This window comes from Peromyscus californicus, unplaced genomic scaffold, assembly GCF_007827085.1.
Source record: "Peromyscus californicus insignis strain IS unplaced genomic scaffold, ASM782708v3 Scaffold_15__1_contigs__length_86483966, whole genome shotgun sequence".
Taxonomy (NCBI): domain Eukaryota; kingdom Metazoa; phylum Chordata; class Mammalia; order Rodentia; family Cricetidae; genus Peromyscus; species Peromyscus californicus.
The window spans coordinates 71,052,192-71,078,294 of NW_026294447.1; the positions used below are offsets into that span (position 1 = coordinate 71,052,192).

Genomic DNA, 26,103 nt, shown 5'->3' on the forward strand with positions numbered 1-26,103 from the left:
TGACTTCTCTAAGAACACATCTGTCTAAAACAGTTCTCAACCTGCGGGTCGTGACCCCATCAGATATCCCGCACATCAGATATTCATGTTACAGTTCATAACGGTAGCAAAATTACAGTTATGAAGTAGCAACAGATAATTTTATGGTTGGGGTCACCACAACATGAGGATCTGCATTAAAGGGTTGTAGTATTAGGAAGGTTGAAGACCACTGGTCTAAAACAAGAGCCAAAGAGCCGATTGGGTTGTTTTGTTTATTTAAAAGGAAAACTGAAACTCTAGATCATGTGGTTTTTAACTTAAACAAAACAAAAATAAACAACCCCCCCTCATAACATGCTATTTTAAGTCCCAAACGAAACAAAAAATGACCGAGTCGAGGTGTACAGGGTAAGTTGGTACCTCAGCCTGGGCCAAGGGGAGATTCAAGTAATTTATTTTTTTACAGCCCAGTGGCTGAGAGTCCTTTACTCAGGTTGCTAAAGGAAAAATGCCACAACATAATTGACATCACTTCCTTCTTCAAAGCAACAAGGCATCTCGAAAACTCAATGTCCTGGTGAAGTTCTGTGGTTGGAGGCAGGAAATCATTCAACCCTCTGAAAAGACAGCTGGGTCTAGGATGAAGACTCTTCAAAGGGAAACCTGAACAGTCACAATGAAAATCTTCATCCAACACATCATTAAACTTGCTTTTGAGAGAAGTCCACCCCAGAACTTTGCAGTGGGAAGAGTGAGAGGCGGCTACAGGTACCCAGCCTTCGTCACTGCCTCACTCTGTCTGGATCAGATGGAGGTTGAAGAGAGGCCCTCAGACATCCCTCTTCTCTGCCAGGGAAGATGAACAGAGGCAGGGTGAGGTCATTGTCCTTCACAGATTCATTTTAGTTCTGGCAGAATGTGAGCCTTTTGGATCTTGTTCCCATCATGCACTCTGGGGGCAGATAGAGCTGCTCCTCCAGGAGTCAGCATACTCATGTCTGTCTTTCAGTTAAATCTCCTTGATTTAGTAACTATAAAATTGAAAACAAATATAGACTAGGTTATGGATGAATTAGAGAAGCAAAAGAACAGCTTAGACTAAACGAAAGGGTGTTGTGTGATACTTGTTTGTGTTCTGACAAATAGAGCTTGCCTGGAGATGAGAGAGCAGAGCTAGCCATAGGGGACACACCGTTAGTCCCAGCACTAGGGAGGGAGAGGGAGGAAGTGACAAGGCAGGGCAGAGATTGGTCAGAAATGTCCGAAGGCACTGGTGGCTGCTCCTCTGCTTCTCTCATCTTTCAGGTTATTACCCCAATATCTGACTCTTGGATTTATTGATGACTAATTAGGTTCATGCTTTAAAAGGGTTAAGAATGGAGTCTGGGGAATGCACTGATAAATTCAGTAAGGATGATGGACAGAACTAATTTATACTCCAGTTTTTTTAATTTTTAAGAAATGATTTATTTCATATGTATTGGTATTTGCCTGCATATATGTGTATATAAGGGTGTTGGATTCCCCTGGAGTTACAGTTGTAAACTGCAGTGTAGGTGCTGGGAATTGAACTCAGGTCCTATGGAAGAGCCTCCAGTGCTCTTAACTACTGAGCCATTTTTCTAGCCCCCAAAAGCTTGCTTTTGTTGTTGTTTTGTGAGACAGGGTTTTCTCTGTGTAGCCCTGGCTGTCCTGGAACTTAGTATGTAGACCAGACCAGCCTTGAACTCCGAGCTCTGCCTGCCTCTGTCTCCTGAGTGCTGTGATTAAAGGCGTGAGCCACCATGCCTGGCTGCCACATTAACTACGGCAATAAAATAACCTGAATCTATAGGCTCAACAATCGTGTTCATACTCGCCAGTCGGTGACGGAAGAGTCAACACAGAGGGAAATCGGTAATGGCAGAACAAAGTTACAAAGTCAGAGTCAACCCAAAACAGACAAGCAGGAAAGGGAGCTGTTTCTGTTCCAAGTCCTGAAGCAGGAACCTACCCATTAGAGATTTGGGGTTTCACTGGCTTAAAACCTTTTCTGTGGTGAAGGGAGATGGGCCTGAAGGGTTCCTACGGGGCTATAGCAAACACTGATATTTCACTCAATACTGTTCAGTTTTTGAATAACTGATGAAACCAGTTTCCACCTGTGTGTGTATGTATATATGTGCATGAAGGAGGTCCACATGCCATCCACCGTGTGTGTGTGTGTGTGTGTGTGTGTGTGTGTGTGTGTGTGTGTGTGTGTGGTTTTTTTTGAGACAAGGGCTCTTGCTAGCCTGGAACTCATGGATTTTGACAAGGTCAGTTGGCTGATGTGTTCACATATTGCCCGTCTCTACCTTCCCAGTACAAGATTACAAAGCATGTGCGCCAAACCTAGAATTTTTTTTAGCTCCCCAGTGCTAGGACCACAGGCATATGTCACCATGCTTGGCTGTTTTACAAGAGTTCTTGGGAGCCAACTCAGGTCCTCACGCTTGTATGGCAAGCACTTGACCAAAATGAGCTACCTCCCCAGTCCCACCAGAAAACAGGCAGAGCATGCCAGTAAGCAATATTCCTCCCTGGTCTCGGCTTCAGTGCCTGATTCTAGGTTCTTGCCCTGGCTTTCCTCCGTGATGGGGTTGTAATAAACCTTTTCTTCCCCAAGTTGCTTTTGGTCATGGTGTTTAAATCACAGCAACAGAGAAACAAAGTAATGTGTTAACCAAATGCAATACATGGGTTTTGGTTCAAGTTAAACAACCAAAGACATTTTTGAGGAGATAAAAAACAGGAACTAAATATTAGAGGATAAAAAATTATTACTAAACTTGTTGGGTATGGAAATAGAGTTATTTCCTAAATCCTTATCTTTTAAGAGGTATACTCTTAAAAAAATTACAAGCCGGGTGGTGGTGGCGCACACCTTTAATCCCAGCACTCGGGAGGCAGAGGCAGGCGGATCTCCGTGAGTTCGAGGCCAGCCTGGGCTACAGAGTGAGTTCCAGGAAAGGCGCAAAGCTACACAGAGAAACCCTGTCTCGAAAAACCAAAAAAAAAAAAAAAAAAAAAAAAATTACAGATAGGTCTATAATACTTTAAAATATTCTGGCATAAATAGTAAGAGAAAACAAACATAGTCTAACGTCAAGTACTGAGGGGCTGGAGAGATGGCTCAGCAGTTAAGAGCATTTGCTGCTCTTGCAGAAAATGTGAATTTGGTTCCCAGCACCCACACAGTGGCTCCCAACTACCTGTAACTCCAGTTCAATAGCATCTGATGCCTTCTCTGGCCCCCTAGGGAACCAGGCATGCATGGGATACACATACATACATGCAGTCAAAACATAAAAATAATTATTCAAGTTGGGTGAAAGACACATGGGTTTTTATACTCACACCTCTCTCAATAGACCCTCTAAAAGCTATTTCCATGAGATCAATTTCAAAGAAGGGAAATGAAGAGAGGCAAAAACAGAGGGGACAGTTGCAGAAGACAGAGATGACTGGTTCCAAAACAGCAACCTACAAAAAGTAACTTAGAACCAATGATACTAACAGTAGAATGTTCAGTACAAAATAAGTCACAACAGCAAACGTAAAGTCCTGATAGGGTGTGCTGACATGAATGCCCAGAGCCCTGTGATTCCAGACAACCCAAGAGTTAATATATTTAAAGTACTTAATGTAGAACGTCGAGTCATTTGGATACTCTAATGCTTACCAGGGCATAAAGATTATACTGAAAGGAAAGGGAAAGGGAGCAGTTGTAAAGCCAAACCAAATACTGGAGGGATCTTTGCAGAGAGCTTATCCACATGCAGTGAACTTGTGATAAATCATGCTCTCAAGACCAAGGCCTGTTTCTCTTCTGTTTTCTGGGTCGGTCAAGACGATACAGTTGGAAGAGCTCACAATTATCTAAATCTCCTTGACTGGGACAGTAGTTCTCAGCCAACAAGCAACTGAACAAGGTTCTTTAGCTCAGATGGTTTGGCCTGTTGACTCCCATACTCATGACCATAGCAGAATAAATGACATCTTCTTTTTTGAACAGGGAACGTTTCAGATAAAGATTTTTGGCCTTTTCTTTTTTCCTTAGATGTTTTTGTTGTAGTTGTTTATGGCTGGGTCTCATTATGTAGACTTGGCTGGCCTAACATTCATCATATAGACCAGGTTGGCCTCAAACTCATAGAGATCTGCCTGTCTCTGCCTTCAAATACGGGTATTAAAGGTATGTGCTATTTCGACAGCTGGCCCAATTTCGACCCTTTTTTTTGAGAGAAGGGGTCACTCTGTAGCCCAGGATATCCTGGAACTCACTTGGTAGTCTAAGTTGGCTTCCAACACATAATTCTTCTGGTCTCTCAGTGGGAATTACAGGCACGTGTCAACACACCTGTAATCCCAGCACTCAGGAGGCAGAGGCAAGTGGATCTCTGTGAGTTTGAGGCCAGTCTGGTCTACAGAGTGAGTTCCAGAATAGACAGAGCTGTTACAGAGAAACCTTGTCCCAAAAAACAAAAAACAAATAAAAAAATATTTGCATGGATCATACCCTGATTGACCTTTCTTGTTCTATTGAAATCCCAACCCCCTCTTTTTTCCAAATATATTGCTCCCCTTCTACTTCCAGGGGTGTTTGTTTTTATTTCCTTACTTATCTATTCATTTGTCTTTGAAATAGGATCTAGCTGTAATCCAGACTGGCCTTGAACTTGTAATCCCCTTATTTCAGCTGGGAACACTGGAGCTACAGGCACAGGCCATGGCCCCAGCTCAGTCTCCCCATGGTTAGTGTCTTGCCATCCATCGCAGTTGTAAAATGGTGTGTGTGCATGCTTGCATACATGCAGGAACATGAGTGTGGAGGCCTAAGGCTGACGTCAGATGTCTTCCTTGATCACTCTCCACGGTATATACTAAGACAGAGTCTCAGTGAACCCAGAGCTTGCCAAATTCTAGTTAGTCTAGTTAGCGACCTTGCCCCAGTGAATGCTGGGACTGACAAGTACCTGACACAACTACCCAGTATTTCTACCAGTGCTTGGTATCTGAATGACAGCCTTGAGGTTTGCCTGGCAAGAGCTTGATCTACTGAGCCATCTCTCCATCATTTTTTGTTTTCTTGTGTGTAGGTGTGTATAATGTATATGTGTGTGTGTATTTTGTTATGTCCGTGCGCACGTGTGTGCAAGTGTGGAGACCAGAAGTTAATGTTGGGTGTCTTTTCCTATTAATATTGGGTGTCTTTCTCTTGCTTCTCCACCATTTTGTTGTTTTCAGATTTTTTAAAAACTTTTTATTTATTCTTTGTCTTTCACATCATGCAATGCATCTCCATCCCATTCATTTCCCCATCCCTTCATATCTGCCCTCTGCCCTTGCAACCTCCCCCACAAAATAAGGTAAAATTTAAGAGAAAAGAAGAAGATAAGAGAAAAAAGGGAAACTCAATCTCATCATGGAAGCTGCATTGTGACACAGTGAACATGCAGTAAACCCTTTTATCCATGTATCCTTTCCTGCAAGTGTTCACTGCAGAGTCACTGGTCTGCTTTGAGGCCTCTGGTTTCTGCTATACTATCGATGCTGGGCCCTCACTGGAACTCCTCTTGGTTATCCTGCTGTTGCCCTGCGTTGTGGAGATCCTGCAGCTTCACATGCTCCAGCAGATCACCAATAAAGTAGATGTTGGGGTGGGCCAACACATAACCCTGGTTCTGGGCCTGGGCAGCTGCAGGGTTGGTCAGCCCACCAGCTCTCCTGTCCTTACCACCAGGGTTCACTCTCCTGCATTGCCGTGGCTAGTTCAGCCCTTGCAGCGATGAGCAAGGGGCGGGGCCAGTTCTCCTGCTTTCCTGTCCTCAGGGTCAGATCTCCCACACCTATACCTTCAGGGCCAGCTCTACTGTGTTGCCTAGGTGTGGCACAGGGGCAGGTGATGAGGAGCAGGAAAGCTCTCCTGAGGGCCAGCTCTCCCAACTGTGTCAGGCATTGATGGGGGGGGGGGGGGGTGCCACATGACAGATGAGTAAGGGGGACAGCTCTCCCATGCTCACAACAGCGAGGCTGGCTCACCCACACCTTTGCCAATTGTTTTCAACTTTTTGAAACACCTTTTCTACACTTTCTGTGTGCACGGCCTGTGTGAAACCACAAAGATATGTCATGAAGTCAGCTCTCTCCATTACATGGGTTGTAGGAATCCAATTCAGATCATCAAGCTTGGTGGCAAGCACCTTTTCCAGCTCAGTTATCTTGATGACCCTTCTCCACATTTCTTGAGAGTAAGGTCTCTCATTGAACCTGGAGCGCAAATATTAATTTCTTAGACTGGCTAGCCAGTGAGCTCTTGTGATCCACCTGTTTCTGCCTCCTAGCACTAATGTTACAGATCCATACCACCCACATCTGGTTTTAACACGGGTACTAGGGATTTGAACTCAAGTCCTCGTGCTTCCATCATAGTTACTTTACCAACTGAGACATCTCCCTAGACCCTTGTTTTTTGTTTTAATTTAGATTCCATACATGAAAGAAATGTGGTATTGTTTTTCTGAGAGGTAGTCTCACAATATAGCCTAGACTGCCAGGTTAGCTTTGAACCAGCAATCCAATGAGGCAGAAACCAGTGGGAATAAACACAACTCATTAAGAAATATGTATGATGGGGCAGAATAGATGGCTCAGTGGTTAAGAGAGCAAATACTGTTCTTGAAGAGGACCTGAGTTCAGTTCCACCACCTATGTTACGTGGTTCATAACTGCCTGTAACTCCAGCTCCAGGGAATTTGATACCCTACTTTTGGTTCAAGGCAGGGTTTCTCTGTGTAACAGCCTGGCTGTCTTGGGACATGCTTTGTAGAACAGGTTGGTCTCCAACTTATAGAGATCAGCCTGCCTCTGTCTCCAGAGTGCTGGGATTAAAGTTGTGTGCCTCCACCGCCCTGATACCCTCTTTATTGACCTCCATGGATACTTCAATCATGTGCATCCGTGACACACACACAGGGTACAAATAATTCAAAACAAAAATGTAAACTTTACAAAAGTATGTATAAGAGTGCTCAGGCCTCAGAGTGTCGAGTCAATCTCCCAACTCACAAGACAACACCAGATTGCAGTGCCACTGGACTACTGTGCCACTGGACTCCTGTACCACTAGACTCCTGTGCCACTGGACTCCTGTGCCACTAGACTCCTGTGCCACTGGACTCCTGTACCACTGGACTCCTGTACCACTAGACTCCTGTGCCACTGGACTCCTGTGCCACTGGACTCCTGTACCACTGGACTCCTGTACCACTGGACTAACTACTGTACCACTGGACTCCTGTACCACTGGACTAACTACTGTACCACTGGACTACTGTACCACTGGACTCCTGTGCCACTGGACTACTGTACCACTGAACTACTGTACCACTGGACTACTGTACCACTGGACTACTGTGCCACTGGACTACTGTGCCACTGGACTACTGTGCCACTGGACTACTGTGCCACTGGACTCCTGTGCCACTGGACTCCTGTGCCACTGGACTACTGTGCCACTGGACTACTGTACCACTGGACTCCTGTGCCACTGGACTACTGTACCACTGGACTACTGCTGGAGAACAAGCCAGCCCAAGCTACAGAAAGCGGAGGCGGCACAGTTGTAGATCCACTGAACTAGACTCTAATCCCTGTCCACTGAAGTCGGCACAGAAACAAAGCAGGGCAGGAGGCAGGCAGCTTTACCTCCTGTGGATTGACTGCAGTCAGGACAGAAACTTCATAGGACTGCCTCCCCGACTGCATGGTCACCAAGTGATGTGTCACACCCGTCACTGCAGACAGGGGGCGGGAGGATCCTTCAGTAAGCACCTCTGTGAAACAACAGGAAAATTCATTTTCAGGGAATAGTGAATCCACAAGTACACAGCCACTGCTTTATCAAACCAATCATTAAAAATGCTAAAATCTGTTCCCTGAAAAACTCAATCCCAAGTTCTTTTACTTTTTCATTGTTAGTGGATTTAGAAAGTATTACAAAAGGAGGGTGGGAAGTCAAAAAAACCTGGCTATTATAAGAATGACAATTTTTCAATGTAACAATTTAGAAGAACAGTTTTTTGGACTATTGCCTGGATGACAACTGTATGAACTAGGGCAAACACTGCACAGGCAGGCAGAGCAGAGAACGGGCGAGGGCCAGCCCTTGAGGCCGTCAATACTGACGTTCTGAGCAGGATGTCCACGTCAAGAACCTGAGCTAGTCCTGCCTTCAGAATGCATACCGAGTGTCCCTTCCGCCCTTGAACTTGCTTCTTCAAAGCCGGCCAAGCTCTCCACGCAACTTCCCTGTCTCCTGATGTGCTCTGCACTAGTACTGCTCAGGATCGGGTGGACCGGGCAGCACATTTCAGGCCTTGTAAGCGCCACACAGAAGTTACACGGTCACTTATGCCTCAGACTGTGAAGGACGGTGTGACTAAGACACAGGACCTTACACTTAGTAGACATTCATTGGGGGGAGCAGGGTCACCATGAAAATCTTTTGGAATAGTTTTATAGACAAACCACTTAGCCCTCAAGCAAATTATAAGTCTTTTTTCTGGAGGCTCTGTAGCTTGGTCTGCTCTTCCAGACTGTACTGTATAATGAATGTTTGCTGATGGCTGGTGTCATTTCATCTATTTACTCAATGATGTTTCACACATTTATGCTGTTTCAACTTTTCAACTACAGCTTATGGCCCCGGCCTCCTCCTTTAGTCTTTCCCATGGTGCCAGGCACACAGTAGGCACTGGATAAATGCATGCTGGCCTCACCTGGTAAGTGTTTCAGAGAAGAGGGCCTGGCCTGTGTAAGCTGGGTGAAATTTCTATACCAGAGGAGCAACTGTTTCCTAGAGAGCCCTTGCTTTTCTCCAGAAGATATGGCTTTTGAAGGTATGGAGAAACTGCTCTGTCTCTCCTCTGTAAACCTGGTTATGCTCTGTTTAAATGTTTTAAAAGTTAAGCTCTTCCATAACTGCAACAGGAAAGACAGACACGGTTGGGCTAGGATGCTAAGGATTACAGATAATTTTATCTTTTAATTTTTTTCTTTATTCTTGTGTTAACATTGTTTTAATCATTAAAAAAAAAAAAGATTCATTTATCCACCCCAGAGAATAAATTCAAATACTGTTCAATCATACCATCATACAAGAGGTACTACTACTCAAGCCTCCAATTTTGGAGCTACTTTACTCTTTAGCCCTGAGTTACAACTTGTTTCCCCCCAATAAAAAACTAGTCTTACCATCGTCAACTCCAAGAATAGAATTGGTATTTGGTAGACTCAGGGACTCTCCACCGAGGCTGGACTGGGAACTCATAGACACCAGGTTTTTACTGGGTACTGAAGCTTCCTCAAGCAAACTGCTGCCCATTAGTGGCTCGGCTGCACAGAGAAGAGGAGGGAGACACACAGCAGTGAGGGCTGTGCCTGGTCCTCAGCCCCTCACAGGGAGGGGGCTGGCTACCTCTCAGAACTGTCAGTTTCTGTCTTGGACCCATCTCCTATTTCACTCACTTTCAGATAACAAGAACAAGCCTACAGGGGAAGCCAATCCTTAGGGATAATTATCTGTTCATGTGACCACCATCTGAAGATCAGCATATAATAGAGACGAAATGAGGAGGAAAGGAATATCTACAATTTTTTAAAGAAAGACATGGAAAAGAAAAAGGGGTTCGATCAATTTTAAAGTACAGTAAAAGGCTGCCAAACTATTAAATAAAAAATGTTAAATCTTCAGTTATATAGAAATCTTTTATGCCCATGCTCCCTAAAAGCTGAATCACAGACCACCTAGTTGACCTCAAACTCATTAGGGAAACATTTACTTACTATTTTTTGTTTTCTGAGACAGGGTCTCAAGTAGCCCAGGCTAGCTGCAAATTTGCTATGTAGTTGAGGTTGGCCTTGAACTGTTGATCTCCCACTTCTACCTTAATTTAATTTAATGTACCTGGATTAAAGGCATGCGCTACCACACCTGGCTTGTTTGTTTGTTTCCTAAGACAGGGATCTCAACATGTTGCTCAGATTGTCCTCCCACCTCAGCCTTCCAGGTGGATCTACAGGTGTTAACCATCAGAGAAATCACTATTTATTTACTTGTGTGTGTGTATACACATGTTCACACACATACACACCTTTTGTGGTGTTTAAACCCAGGGTCTTACACATGCTAAGCAAGCTCTCTACTCCTGAGCTGCATGCAAAGCCCTTGGTGGAACTTTTAATAGTATGTGTTCTGGGATTTACAACTCATCATTTATCAAGTTCCTTTACTGTGAGGGGATGAACATGAACAACAAGAAAGTATGTTTTGAAAGTTTGCAGATGACTGTACTGTCCAGCTGTTACAAACTATGAGTCCATCAAATGAAACCAAGTCTCTCTACCCCAAACCTAACTAGATTTCCAAATAGTCAAGCAGGCCAACGCCGTGGCTGTTGAACACAGTTCTCCACTATGATCATTCTCCTCACCAGTTTGTTCCTGGTCTTGACTCCCAGTGGTTCCCAGATGCAAGTGATGCTTTCTCATATGCACATTTCTGCTCCCACTCTGAGAAAAGGTCTTCCCACAGACTTGGCACTGATGAGGTTTCTCTCCTGCAAAAAGAACTATGTTAAGACAGGACAGCCCAAAAGACAGTATACAGTTCTCACGGGAAGCAAGTAGACAGAAGACTTACGGATGCTCTTTCACAGGAAAGGCACGAAGGCCACCCCAGGAGGGCTTAGCACATGCACTGGGTCCAGAACTACTTCTTTTGGGTTTTTTTTTTTTTTTTTTTCCGAGACAGGGTTTCTCTGTGTAGCTTTGCGCCTTTCCTGGAACTCACTCTGTAGCCCAGGTTGGCCTTGAACTCACAGAGATCCACCTGCCTCTGCCTCCCAAGTGCTGGGATTAAAGGCCTGTGCCACCACCGCCCAGCCCAGCACTACTTCTTTCTGGACCAAAGTCCCACTGGCCTTCCAAAAGAGCCTCCTCAATGTGGCATCATGGTACTTGCAGAAAGTGTTTATTTCCTTTCCAACAGTCTTCCATCAACCATCACACCTACCTCAAGGGTTCATTACAACCCTGGGTTCATAATATCCCACATCTTACATCCTATCAAGACTCAAGATCTTCAATATCTGCAAACAGTTCTTTTAACAAAAATGATCTGAACTATCATATCTGTTTACAAGTCCCCAAAAGTCTTCACTCACCTACTCAGACAACCACACTCAGAACAAAGCTGGAAAGCTAATTTCCATGGGCAAACACTCATGTTTACAGGGGTCTGGCAAGTAGCACAAAGGAGTAAAATGGAGAGTACTTCCCCAGTTCAAGGGCAGCTGCTTGCTATTCAGTTCTAACCACATGTAGACAGAAGCCTTGTTCTGCTAGATTTTTTTTTTTTTAAAGAAGCTAGAACTGAGGATTTTTAAATAAACTTGTAAATACTGGGAACCAATTTACAACTGGTAAAAGCATTAGGCAGCAATTTTCATTGCTGATGAGAATGCAAAAAACCACGACATACATGGTGGAGAACCTGACATTACCTAGAAACAACACAGAAGCTTTTGTCCGTCATCGAGGAGTCCCACCTCTCTTAAGTTACAACAGGAAATAACCTAGACATAGCTTATTATTGCAGCACTATTTTAAATGGCTAATGATTTAGACCACGCAAGTAAGTGTCTCACAGATTAAAGTTATGTACCAATATTCCTTAGGAGACTAAAGACAGGAAGGCTAAAACAAATGTTGAAGGCCAACCTGGGTTACAACAGTGAGCTCTAGACCACTCTGAACCATCTCCATTTCTATTCTTTTCTTTTCTTTTAGGTAATAAATTACAGACATCTCACTCTGTAGGCCCAGCTATCTTGGAACTCACTATATAGCCCAGGCTAGCTTCAAATTCATGGCAATCCTTTTTGTATCAGCCTCTGAGTGCTACGCAATATACTACCAGACCTTTCCAAAGTCTTACTTTAAAAAAACCAAATAGCTGGATGTGATCGTACACGCCCAGAACTTGAGTGGAAGATTTTAGTGAATTCCAGACCAGCCAGATCTATATAGTGAGATTCTGTCTCAAAAGGAAAACAAAACAAAATAAAAACAAACAAAAAATTCATTTGTATTTCTTTTTTCAGATTAATTTATATGAGAATATGTGTGCTTCTCTGTGGGTTTATGCATCACTTGCATGCAGGTGCCCGCAAAGGCCAGAGGGTATGAGGTCTCCTAGAACTGGAGTTACAGGAGGATGCAAGACACCTGATGTGGTGCTGAGAACTGAACCTGGGTCCTCTGGAAGGACAGTAAGTAGTGCTCTCTTAACTACTGGGACATCTCTCCAGTCCTCTGTTCCATGTCTCTATACTAGCTATAAACAGTCAAGAAACCAATTTAATTTGCATTAGAAGTAACCAAAGCACCAGTTCCTTATTCTGAAAGTTCACAATGAAGACCAGGCATGGTAATGCATTTCAATAATCCCAGAACTGGGATGGAGAGATGGCTCAGAGGTGAAGAGCACTGGCTGTTCTTCCAGAGGTCCTGAGTTCAATTCCCAGCAACCACATGGTGGCTCTGAACCATCTGTAATGAGATCTGGTGCCCGCTTCTAGCCTGCAGTCATACATGCAGGCAGAACATTGTATACATAATAAATAAATAAATCTTTAAAAAAAAAATAAAAAAATAATCCCAGAACTTGGGAAGTCGAGGCAGGAATTCAAGGCCAGCCTGGTATGTTCCAGTCCAGGCCTGCTTGAGCAAACAAAAACAAAAACAAAAAACAAAAGCAAGCTCATAATAAAAAGCCTTTTTATTTAACTTGCCATTGACTTGTGTAAATGATCAAACAGCCCTACTTCATGGAGAAGAGTCCCATCACACAGAAGAATTCTAGCTAATGTGAAAGAATACAAGGAAAACTACCATTAACTATCAGGGGCAAAACACAGGTGGAGATTCAGAGAGGACCTTGAGGACCTGGTTGACACCACCTGAACCCACTGGTAACTCTGTCCACCAGACCTGTGTGGGTCTGATGAGACACAAATGAAGTACACAGTACCACATACACCGTACTCTTGCACCCAATTTTGAAGGGTTGAAGCCTTTAGAGCTCAGTACAGGCAAACAAGCTGGACACCAAAGAAGCAGGTGCTGGGAAACAACTCTTTGGTGGCAGAGTTGCTGCCCAGCTGTGTGAGGCCCCAGGTTCAAGCTCCAGCACCGGGGGAAAGACGTGAAGGGAAGCTGACGAATCCAGAGGATGGTACTGCTACAGGACCCAGAACTCGGTTCTGTAACAAGTCTACCAAACAAACAACAGTATAAAAAGACTTAGGCTCAAAGAAGATTTCACAGCCAAGAGTGAGCAGTATTAGACCCCAGGGTATCCTTTTCTAAAAGAACCGACTTCGAGGTTGAGGCTGTAGCTCAGCAGTTAAATGATTGCCTATTACGCAAGAGGCTTTGGTTTCAATTTCCAGCAACATAAAATAAGTAAAATTTAAAATAAATGAACTGAAGTTATTTTGGAGACAACTGGATGGAACAGAACATGGACTGAATATAAGATAAAAGCAAGAAGTTATTTCTAAATAGGCCTAAGAAACTGTCTATTTCTCTACTCTTGTGTGTATCTGACTATACATCTGACATGGTTTTATACAAGTACAACAAAGCACTCTAGACGGAAGGAATACACATGTGAAGTCCACAGTCTGGCCCACAAGCCACCAGCCTGACACTTTTACTTGGAACTTGTCATCATATAAAAACTGCGTAGGAGCCGGAGACAGAGCTCAGTTGGCCAAATACTTGCCTCGAGTGTACAAAGACCACACCTGCAGTCCCAACACCTGGAGGTGGAGGCAAGATGATCAGAGGTTCAAGATCATCCTGTGCTACATAAGACCTGTATCAACAAAATGAAGATAAAACGGTTCCAGCACTGAATCTCAACTATGAAATTCCCATCCCTGCCTGACTGTCCATCTCCACATCCCTGACTCTCACTGAAGTGCTTTGCTGTCTTCATCCAAATCAACAGTCCTCTAGCCTCCACCCCGTCAGTGCCGATCTGTTTGGGAAGATGGGAAAGGAGGGAAGGGAGACAAATATCACTTTAGATTTTTCCGTTGAGCTTACAAAGTCAGCTGCTATACAATGTTTTCAGAAAGTCTGAAAGTCGTTTTTATCAGGGGGGATTAAGCCATCTGCATAGAATGAGCAAGCTGACGGAACTGCAGGGAATTTAACACAAAGCGAAAAGCAGGTCACTGGGTCTTTTCTTCTACACCACTGGCTACCATGAAGTCCTAATGGGCCCAGGCAGTTTCTGTCAGAATGGTGACTGAAGCAGGACCAATGCCTTCTCGGAAGACAGGAATGTCACAGACCCTGCTGCTACTGACAGTCTTCTACTGTGCTCTGGATTTTGAAATCCTCCCCCAGAGGAATGAAAATGTCAATACAGGATCCATATTAAATATAACATATAAAAAGATCCCCCACAGATCTCAGAAAAAGGTCTGCATTAGCAAGTTCCTCAGTAACTGAAGAGAACAATAAATCTAACTGATGAGAAGACCTTCTGAATATAATTATTAAGGGCCTTAATCTCTCAGTCTTGAGCTTTATTACCTTATGATGGAAAGCGTTTCTTAGAATACTGCACACCACCTTCCCACCCTTGTTTCCTACTGGGTTTGAAGTCTATGAACAGCACAGGTTCTAGTACCTGAGTGAACTACCAGGTGTTTCCGAAGGCTTGAATACTCGGCGAAGGAACGGCCACATCCCTGGGCTTCACAAAGGAAAGGCTTCTCTCCTAGAGACAGAAAGGGAGGCAAAGGCTCAGCCCTGTAAGAACCGGCCAGCATGTGGTTCTGCTTTCAATGACTTACTCATTCTGTTTCCTCAACGTATGCCATATAATTTCAACAGGGTACCCAGCAAATGATGCCTCTCAATGTTCTGAAATACAGACCACCAGACAGCCTTCCAACTTTTTATTCACATTCCCTTCTTGGGATAAGACCATTTGCTATTTCAAGAAGGCTGAAAAGAGAACTGTCCACTCCCCAACACACCGAAAGCTTAGGCCAACTGGAGGGAGTCATGTCTAGAACAACTGTGGTTTGAGCTTGGCCTTTACTTTCTAAATGCCTTGGAAGCAAACTTCCCGTCACTTGAGCAGAGACAGAGCGGCACAAAGGCAGGGAGGGGGTGCCCATTCTCACGGTGATCTGAGTTCAGTGACTAAGTTCTGCAGGGACACGTTTCTGAGGATGGCTCCAAAAGCACCCGTAGGATCTCAGACTAAGAAGCAAGGAATCTTCATCTTGCTCCTTCCATTCTGACATTTATTTTATTGCTCATGGCGTGAGCTCTAACAAGAACGGAAGCACCTCACGTTCAGGGTCATACTTAGTGCTCTGCAACATTTGTCTGACTCAACAAATGCAACTACACAACGTTCAGAGAGACTGGAAAACAGGTTGACTTGTCCATCGCCTCCTGGTGTCACTGCTATCTATGACAACCGTACATTTCTTCCTACAAGTTATAGGCTTCTGGAGACAGAAATCAATGCTGTCCATTCCTCACACACAGATGATAATGAATGAAGAGAATGCACAAGACACTGAAATGAAGAAAAATCTTCTTTCAGCGTCTAGGAACACCACTCTATCTTCAGTTCTACTCCCAGATTGCTCTCCTAAGCATAAGCAAGCGGCAAGCAGGAGCAGGGCCAATGAGGGGAATGCAGAGCTGCACACCTGTGTGGATGCGACGGTGGTTCTTCAGGTTGCCAGCTGTGGTGAACTGTTTACCACACCCAGACTCATGGCACATAAAGGGTTTCTCCCCATTGTGTGTCCTCATGTGCACCTTCAGCCTCTGCAGCACATAAAAGCTTTTCCCACAGCCTTCTGCAGGGCAGATGAAGGAGCGCTCGTTCCTGTAAAGACATCATAAGCAACAGGACCTGAAAACACTTTGTGCTGGTGGTGACAAGTGAGCATTTCTACTGACTCTCAAGGCACACAATGAACTCCCAAACTTGGATATATCAAAATAACCCAGCTTGTTAAAATTATAAAAGCCCCATCCCGACTCAACACTAACTCAAACCTCTCAGATTTAAGGTAACAGCCTAGGCACATATATTGTTGTTGTTGTTATTTTTATTTTATTTATTTTCATGTAATGGGTGTTTTGCCTGCATTGATATCTGTGCACACGTGCATACGGAACAACAAAAACCAAAACCAAACAGGAGGCTTCATGTTAGGCGGCATGCCTGTAAACACAACACTTGGAAGGCTGAGGTAGCAAGATCATTTACGCTCGAAGAATCTGCAGCAACTTGGGCAGCATAAGATTCCATCTAAAACCAAACAAGAGCCAGAGATCCTGGTTTCTGAGCCAAGGTCTTGCTATAGCCCAGACTGGAGGCCGAGATTACAAGTGTGTATCTCTCCTCACACCGGACTAAGAAGACAGTCTCAGCCAGCATGACTGGAGCATCAGGACAAGTTCCTCCATGACTTGCTCACCGATGGGTTTTCAGGTGGTACTTGAAGTGAGCTGGCCACACGAACGTCCGGTCACAGCCTTCAACTGTGCACTTAAGTCTCTTCTCCACTTGAGGAAGGGGCCCAGAAGCTTTGGGCTGCCCATCGCCAGAGCCAAGGTGGACATTTTCTCCTGCAACAAGTGACATACTTACAGTTCAGGGAAGAGTCCTGCTTAGATACTTAGGTTCAAACAATGAAACTCCTACATTTCATTCCTAGTGATCATTAATCAGATATCTGCTTGTGTTTCCTATATATAGGCATGAGAGTACTCTATATCCCCATCCAGAGAATTACCCACAGTTATCATGTTTTATTTAACAAGACCAAGTTTCTGACAAATGTAAAAATATCAAATACGGTTCCTTTTTATATTATTTCAAAAGCAGAATTAATACTATTCTGTAGGAGCCAAGCATGGTGGTACACACCTGTAATCTCAGCTTTTAGGTGAAGTAGTAGGATCAGGATTCAAGGTCATCCTTGACTGAGTAGTCTCAAAAAGAACCCTACTCTTAAAAAAAACAAAAAATGCCACCATTTTGTAAAACACAAGTTGGTAGAGGAGTAACACCCAGAGTGGAGGCTACAGAGGTAACTTGAAGTTCTAGGTAATAAAATCCTGCATTTTGGCCGGGCAGTGGTAGCGCATGCCTTTAATCCTAGCACTCAGAAGACAGAGACAGGCAGACCTTTGTGAGTTCGAGGCTAGCCTGGTCTATAGAAAGAGTTTCAGAACAGCCAGGTCTACACAGAGAAACCCTATCTCAAAAAACCAAATAAATACATTAACTAAATAAAATCCTGTATTCAGACAAAACCGTTGCTATGGCTGAGTTTATAGAAGGTTTTTGTCACAAATGCCACTCTTAAGATTTCCGTCTTTTGATTCAATTTGTTCATTTCCCATCACTGGAAGGATAAGAACAACCTTCCAATTTCCTATCTTACCCCTCTTTAGTTATCCAATGTTTAAAAATGTAAAACCTCAGATGAGTTTTAAAGATTTTAACCAAACTTTGATAAGAGAGAGAACACTTATAGGCATGCTCTTCCATAAGTAGAGTCAAAGAGAAGGGTAAACAATGGCTGCATTAAAATTGCATCAAGTCAGTTAATTAAAAATGTATGCAAGTTCCGTATCAGCAGGTGGTGGTCCTTTTCTTTCACTGTTCCAAAATATTGTTGGACAGCAACGGATCAAACTCATAGTCCCTTATTCTGCCACGAGTATACTGAGGTTCTTTGTATTACATACAACTTATGAATGGGATTGATATTTCCAAATTTCCCCTGAAAAGCCAAAGAGCAGAATATAATGTGCTGTACTCATGTCACAGACCCTATGAACAGCTGATCAAAAGCAGGTTCTGTCCCACCTAGCAATCTTTCTCTTTCTATTGCTATACTCTCCTTGCTACATTTTTTTTTCCCGAGACAGGGTCTCTCTGTGTAGTTTGGGTGCCTGTTCTGGAGTTCACTCTGTAAACCAGGCGGGCCTCGAACTCACAGAGATCCGCCTGGCTCTGCCTCCCGAGTGCTGGGATTAAAGGTGTGTGCCACCACCGCCCAGCTTATAGTTGTATTTTTATTAACTGGTAAAACTATTTTAACTTCTTAGAGTTCTAGATATAAAAAGTTTATATAAAATTTGTATTTTTACATACTTAAGAATGATTACAATAAAAACATTCAAGATAACCTTAGACTCTGTACTATTTTCTCTTTTTTAGCAGACGGGGCTATGTAGCCCATGTTGGCCTTAAAAATCCTCCTGTGTCAGCCTCATGAATGCTGGGACTAAGGTTTTGTGCCATCATTCCCAGACCCTGGTTGTTCTCTAAAAGATACTCTGTACATTACTTAAAAGTTGGAAATTCAAAACATGAGTTTAGTTGATTTGGTAGACAAAGCCAAGTTGTTTTATAAAATAGGGCAACTCATTTTTAGGCTTCCATTCTCATCAATAAAGTAATCTGAATTAAACATGATTGAAAACACAGCTATTGCAATACCCAAACTCCCGTTGCGAAAACCAGAAAGGAAATGCCACAGGCGTCTCACCACTGTTGCTGGTCTTTGCGCTCTTTGCCAGCTGTGCGCGGGGTAGCAGCGATCAAACTGTCATGGGCCAGTTCCTGGACCCGGAGGAACCACGGGATGCTGCTGTCTGCGCTCTCCCCAGAGAGGAAGTCATTCCCTGAATCCTCTGTCTCATCCTGTACAAACACAAAGTGCTCAGCTGAAGAGCCCAGACCTGGAAGGAGGACAGTGACACAGGAAGGTTAGCCAACATCCTTTCATTAGCCCTGGCCCAGAGACTTCGTGTCCTAAACCAAATCATTCTACACCTTTCCTTCTCACTTCAGGTTTCTGTTCTTATAAATAACTAAGATATCACTTTTCCATTCAGCCCACACGCTTATTGTTAACTCTACCTCCTCTTGTTTCAGAGGCATAATCTTCTTTCCTGACAACCAGGCCACCTCCCATTTGAAATAATATTCCAATCCCGTGCTCAGTCATTCTCTCTTGTATGCTTCAGTTAAATTCTCTCACTGGAGCAGGAAAGATGGCGCAGCAGTTAAGAGCCCTGGTGGTCACTCTGTAGGCCAGGCTGGCCTGGAACTCATAGAGGTCTGCCTGTCTCTGCCTCCCAAGTGTGAAATTAAAGGTGTGTGCCATCTCGCCCGCAAGTTTTTTGTTGGTTTGTTGGAGACAAGGTCTCACTATGTTGTCTAGGCTGGCCTCAGACTTGGCCTCCTGCTTCAGCTACAGGTATGTACTCAGCTTCAAAACAACTCTACCTTCTAACTTGTATTTCCATTCAGTCACATTCCATTCTCTCCCCACATCTATCCTCCAATAATTAGTATGTTTGCAAAGGTCACCAGACAGACGGTGAATCTCACTAGTGCATCCTATAGAATCACTTAGTGCCTGTGGCTTCCCACTCACCATCCTCTCCCAGTTCTCCTTGTTGTTCTGCTGTCCTCTTAAATGTCCCCCTGGCCCTAGGCTTACCTTTTCTCTACGTATGCTTTCAGCTTCTCTAGAATCACAGAATCCTTTCACATTTTCTGAAAGTGATGAGCAGCCCAACTGCCTACTATATACCAAATCTTTCCAGAACTCCGAATTCCTATTTTAAACCCTCTAAAGGACTCCCTCCTCAATGTGCCTCCAATATCAAAACACCAACAGACTCATTTGAAACTAAACATCCTCCCATAGCCTGTTCTGGCTCTATCTTGGTCAAGGGCACCACATTAATTTTCCAGACAAGGAATGTTTCTGTTGCAGGGCATAATGGCACACTCTACCCTTGCACTCAGCAGTATGAGGCAGAGGGATCCATATTCAGGACAGTCAGTGCTACACAGCGAAACCACCCATATCCAAGGCATTTACCATTTTGATACACAGTACCCAACACCCAACACGCCTTAAAGGAGCAGACAGCATTCTCCTGCTGCAGAGAAGAACAGGGATGATAAAAGCCAAAATATGCAGAGCAGACTGTTCTTACACTTGGCAAAATTTATAACCAACCATCTCACAAACTTGAACAAGAGGAAATGCAGAGTCATCACAGAGTCTTTGTACTTCCTTTATATATTCAACTAGTCACTAGACCACACCAACTCTCTAAAGAAATCAAATAATAAAGATTCTCTGCACCTTATCAGTATTAAATATTGGCCAGCCTCTAACTTTTTCCCCTAAAAACTGAGAAGAGTTCTGAAAGGATCAAAACGCACCTGCTCTTGTTAGGTTAAGAAGAATAAAGGAAGTGCTGTCACTTGGCTGTAGATCTTGCAACAGGCTGGGCGACTCCGGAGTGGACAGGAATTCTGGGGACTTCTGTACAGTCTGAGCCCTTGTCTCTTCTCCGTCTGGGCCCACGTTCACCTGAAGGCTCCTCAAAACAGCTGAAGAAGGGACCTCCTTGGAGGAATTAGTATGATTTGGAGTATCATCTAGTGAAGGAAAACACCACAGCTTTATGTAGCATTCACCTCCAGAGAGCTCACCTTTCAATAAATAGCACCTAAGACACTAAACTTCAATTCGTTTCTAGTACCCTGACAAGAGTATACGGCACTCTCATTTTTTTTGGGTTTTTTTTTTTTTGCAAATACAAAACTGCTTTGAATAATCACAGGGGGAAAAACAGCCTGGGAAACCATTGAAATTTTGTAGACTCATCAGTATGTTTCATTACAGTTTGGGGTTTACACTGAATATACATAAATCACTTACAAGACTTGCTCTAAAGAAGTTCGTTCTAAGCTGGACATAGTGGCACATACCTTTAGTCCTGGCACTTGGGGAGGCAGAGGCAGACGGATCTCTGTGAGTTCAAGGCCAGCCTGGTCTACAAAGAGAGTTCCAGGACAGCCAGGGCTACATAGTCTCAAAAATCCAAAAAGGAAGTTTGTTCTAAGGGGTGAGTTACATGAGACACTGCCTCAAAAAATAAATAATGATTTTTTTAACTTTTAAAGATAAATATTTTAAATGAAAATGAACATTTAAAGGAGAGAAGAGATAAGTATAATGGCTCTATACAATCAGGAATTACATTACGTGATGCAGTATACAATATTTCTAGAGGCTTTCATCATTCATCTTTATAAAAGTCAGGTAACATTTTTTTCTTTTAAACAGATGACAAGATCATAATAAAAATGGACAGTACTACCATTTTCATTAGATACTGGCCTAATGAAGTTGCACAATAATGTAAATAGTCTTAATATCACACACCACACACTGAATGATAATTTAAAATGGCAATCCTATGCCATGTGTATTTTACCAAACACATCAAAAATATTTTAATATAAAATTCATAAAAGCACTATTCATCATAGCCCTGTATCGGAAAACAGAGACATTGACTAAAAAGTTGTGGTATGTAAACATGGCAGGACACTATGAATATGATACCAACCAAGCTACAGTAAAAATGAACCTCACAAGGACAGTAAAACAAGGTACAAACACCTCTATTAAAGAGATTGTATCATTCCATTTATTTAAGGTCACAAACCGGCTAAAATTAAAAAGTTTTTCTTAGAGATGTATACAAGAATGGTTAATTTTGGAAAACAAAAGAAATAGTCACAGAAGTGAAAACAGTGAGGCTGCATTAAACAGCGGAAGTTTCTATATCAAGGAGAGTCTATGGAGACCTTGGAAGCTAATGATGGTGCTCTTGCTTGGGGAGGTCAGTATATGGACAGTTCCTTATATTTATTCCTCAAGCTGTACATATGTGGCTTTACACTTTTCTGCATCCACCACATATCACAACTAGAAACATGAGGGCCAACAGTATGGCTGTGGTTTGTAAAGCGCTTGCCGCCAAGCCCGATGACCTGAGTTCCATCCCTGGGATCAGTACGGGGGGGGGGGGGGGGGGGGGGGGGGGGAGCGGCTCCCACAAGCTGTCTTCCGACCTCCACACATGCATCCTGGTACATGTATTTAACATTTAACTCAACTGGTTTCAATTCCTTTGGAGATACCGTGGAATTGCTAACAAATCTGATCGTTTATGTTTAGCTTTCTGAGGAATTGCCATACATTTCCCATAATTTCAACAACGCATAAGGTTTTCTCCACATTCTTACCAACATTCGTTCTCTTTCAGCTTTTTTAATATATAATCACTCTAACAGGGTAAGGACTTTCTCGTTTGTATTGTAATTCCCTTTATTATGTTATTCAAAAATTGAAATTGGGACAGAGAATTCAGGATTGGCAGGAACTTAACTAACAAAGATTTATAGAAATCCTTACAGGTTGAAAGAGAGATTTAGATAACATGACTCACAATGTTATTAGAAACACAACAAATGATGTGAATGAGACATAGGGAACCTTTAAAAGATTCATCTTAGTGTATGTGCACACTCGTGTGAGGTTACGCCTGTCTATCCACGATTAGAGCCCAGAAGAGAGTATCAAGCCATGTCTGTTGGCTCATGCCTTTAATCCTAGTATGGGGGAAGCAGAAACAGGTAGCTCTCTGAGTTCAAGGCCAACCTGGTCTATACAGCAAGACTTCCTCTCAACAAAACTGTGTATCAGATCTTTGCAGTTGGGAGTTACAGATTTTTTTGTTTTGTTTTGTTACTGTTTTTCAAGATAAGAGTTTCTCCGTGTAGTCCTGGCTGTCCTGGAACTCACTCTGTAGATGTAGACCAGGCTGGCCTCGAACCCACAGAGATCCACCTGTCTCTGCCTCCTCAGTGCTGGGATTAAAGGCGTGTGCCACCGCCACCTGAGCAGATTTTTTTTAAATTTGTTACATTTATTTAGGGTATGTGCTTGCACGTTCTCGCTATGCTGCCTATGTGGAAATCAGAAGACAGCTTTCAGGAGTCAGTTATCCAGGGTCAAACTAGGATCATCAGGCTCGGTGGCGAGCTCCTTTCTGTTCTGTGGGGATTCAAACCCCAGCCCTCACACCTGCACAGCAGGTGCTCCTAACCAGCAAACCATCTCTCCGGCCCAAGACAGGGAAACTTTAATGCTTACTGGCTGAATACAGCTGTTTTTCTTGAATCTTAAAAGATCTTAAAGTCTTCACAGACCATCATCAGAGGGAAGTAATCAGAATTTTTAACAAATAACTGTCATCAACAGGCTAACATTGACTTCCCCCGGATTAGTATTAACATTCTAAACAGTCCTCAAATAGCTTAGATTTTAGAAAGAAAGAAAGAAAGAAAGAAAGAAAAGAAAGAAAGAAAGAAAGAAAAGAAAAAGTCTTTTAAAATATTATACAGGGCCAGTGGTAGGACATAGCCTTTAACCCCAGCAGAGGCAGAAGCCCGCAGATCACTATGAGTTCCAGGCCAGTCAGGGCTACACAGCCAGACCATCTCAAAAACAAAACAAACAAACAAAATCCCCCAAGATACTAGACTTTATACCATGACCTCCACCCCTGCAGCCCGGCTCCTCACCCTTTCTCTGCCAATGTTAACCAAGTCCTTTCTGTCTGTCTCCCTGGCTTCTTAGGGGCCTTTACCACACAGGTTTCCCTTGGGTCTCAGGCTTCCGAGCTATGCTGATACTCAGCTAAATACCTTAGCATTCCTCCCTCCTCTGCAGGCCTCTTGCCTGATACTGCAACTTCAAAAAGGAGTCCCACAGTGCTACAGTGGCCTCTCTGTCTCACTTTCATACTTATCCCCAAGGTTTAAACTACTTAGACACTTATGACTTCTGTGGTTGCTTTTTTCCATGACTCTTAGATTTTACTTTAAAATCAAATTATCCATTCTACTCTTGCCACAGAGTAGACTAAACTTCTTAAGACTTCTTTGTCCTATCTGTAGTGAACATATTTTACCTGGTAACATTAGCCGACTGCATTCTGAGGCCTCGGTCACTGGAAGGAGGGATAAGCAAGTAATGTCTTTAGCTTCTGATTCTACTAGCCCTTGTCCCAGGGGGATGGAGGTATTCTGAACAAACTGCACCAGGAGCTGAGGAGGGAAAGAAGCAACACTGAGAAACAGAGGTTGCTAAGGATGAATCTCAACTTTTAAAGTCACCAAACAAGCGATGGCATAATTCAGTCTTGTTCCTGGTCTCAGCCACAGACACAGAAAAACCAGACCGACTACATTCATCAAGGTGTTGGTTCTACGGAATGGTTGATTTATATAATTAAGTTAATCTGTCATTTTCTACCAAGTGTATTTTAAAATGATGAGGTTTTTTTTAAAAAAAAAAAATCAACTGCACTGTACTGATTACATTTTACAAAGCATTTTTCTGGGTAGTAGTGGTTCATTAATCCTTATAGTAAATTCCTAGGTGAACATGTATTTTACAAATGAGAAATAAATCTGAAAACACTGACTTGCCTGAGATGACATAACTAATTAAAAGTTCCAGTCTTCAAAATTAAGTAATGATTTCAAATTTGGTGACTCTCCTATTATGGAACACAGATTTACTAAAACTAAGGTGGGAAAATGAATGAAATTATAAAATGCTTAAATCTCCCAGTAATTTTCAGAAAGAAAATATTTTCAATTATATATAAGATTAACAATTTGTGTAAATAAATATATACATATATACCACAACTATATCATATAAATTCATTTTAGGGATATAAAATATTTTACCATATAAGCACCTTAGTATTTCATTAAATACTCAAATAGCAAATGGGAAAAATCCTCAACAGGTAGAAACAGAACAGTGTAATCTTGAGAAAACATTTAGTAACAGAAAAGTTGTAAACTATGAATTGCAGTAAAAATCATCTGGTTCACAAAGTCAAAAATGTTTACTACGAAGTCACTAGCGTTGTCTCCTGACCAACAGACTTAGATGAACTCTGAAAACAGCTAAGTGCGCTCACCTCTGGTTTGGATTCTAACTCATCTGATAACATTGATTCAGCTTCTGAAATCCTGCAGCTGTTCAGGGGACAGGTTCAAATCTAATTCAGAGTCAATGACACCTTCCTGTTATACTCATATCCCTTTAAGAAACATTATGCTTTTCCTGTAAGGTGCTGAACTAGGTTGGTAATCAATTTAACCTAAAATAGGGTAAAAAAAAAAAAAGAGAAAGACACAGCATTAAGAGCAGTAGGAAAATGTAGCTAAATAAAGACACACCTTTATATCTAAAAATCATAATCAGACTAAGAATTCAGCCCATAACATTTGTTTTAAAATGAACAAGCCCAGTAAGCATCAAAAACTGTAAAAGTGTTATGCTTTGATAAACTATTTCTTCTTTTTTTTTTTTTTTTTTTTTTTTTTTTTTTTTTTTTTTTTTTTAGTTTTTTGAGACAGAGTTTCTCTGTGTAGTTTTGGAGCTTGTCCTGGAACTCACTCAGTAGACGAGGCTGGCCTCGAACTCACAGAGATCTGCCTGCCTCTGCCTCCCGAGTGCTGGCATCAAAGGCAGGGCCACCACTGCCCGGCCCTACTGCTTTTAAAATTTTCATTTTTATTTCATGCACGTGTATCTCGCTGTGTCCCCAAGTGTCCAGAGTTCAATAGAGGGATCAGATTCTCCTGGAGCTCCATGGAGTTCCAGGTGCTTGCAAGCAGCCCCACATGGATGCTGGGAACCAAACTCTGGTTCTCTGCGAGAACAGCAAAGGTTCTTAACCACTGAGCCGTTTTCTTCAGTCCCTTCAAAGCTGCTCCTTCTAATGAAGGTCTTTTTTTTTTTTTTTTTTTTTTTTTAAAGACAGAATCTCGCTATACAGCCCTGATTGGCCTGAAATTCACACAGATGAAGTTGGCCTCCAACCGTCAACGAATTCTTCTACCTCTTCCTCCTGAGTGCTGGGATTACAGATATCACCACACCTGGATATAAAAAAGTCTTAAATACAGAAAAGCTATATTCCCAAAGATGTTCGTCAAAAATATAAAAGACAAAAAAGTAGAAGCAATACACAATTACCTTTTAGAAAACCCGAACACACACACACACA

At 42.7% G+C, this 26,103-nt stretch overlaps 1 protein-coding gene across 1 annotated transcript in view; it reads right to left on the reverse strand.

Annotated features, from left to right (window-relative positions):
* Positions 1 to 240: 240 nt before the first annotated feature.
* Positions 241 to 26,103, reverse strand: part of Znf410 (zinc finger protein 410) — a 31,567-nt gene continuing 5,704 nt past the window's right edge. Inside the window, 12 exon segments of the mRNA XM_052739317.1 lie at positions 241 to 1,013; positions 7,711 to 7,838; positions 9,259 to 9,399; positions 10,497 to 10,622; positions 14,771 to 14,860; positions 15,813 to 15,994; positions 16,593 to 16,743; positions 18,678 to 18,717; positions 18,719 to 18,870; positions 20,375 to 20,593; positions 23,983 to 24,118; positions 25,009 to 25,191. Of these exon segments, the coding sequence (XP_052595277.1) occupies positions 975 to 1,013; positions 7,711 to 7,838; positions 9,259 to 9,399; positions 10,497 to 10,622; positions 14,771 to 14,860; positions 15,813 to 15,994; positions 16,593 to 16,743; positions 18,678 to 18,717; positions 18,719 to 18,870; positions 20,375 to 20,593; positions 23,983 to 24,118; positions 25,009 to 25,041 (1,437 nt within the window). The 5' untranslated portion in view covers positions 25,042 to 25,191 and the 3' untranslated portion in view covers positions 241 to 974.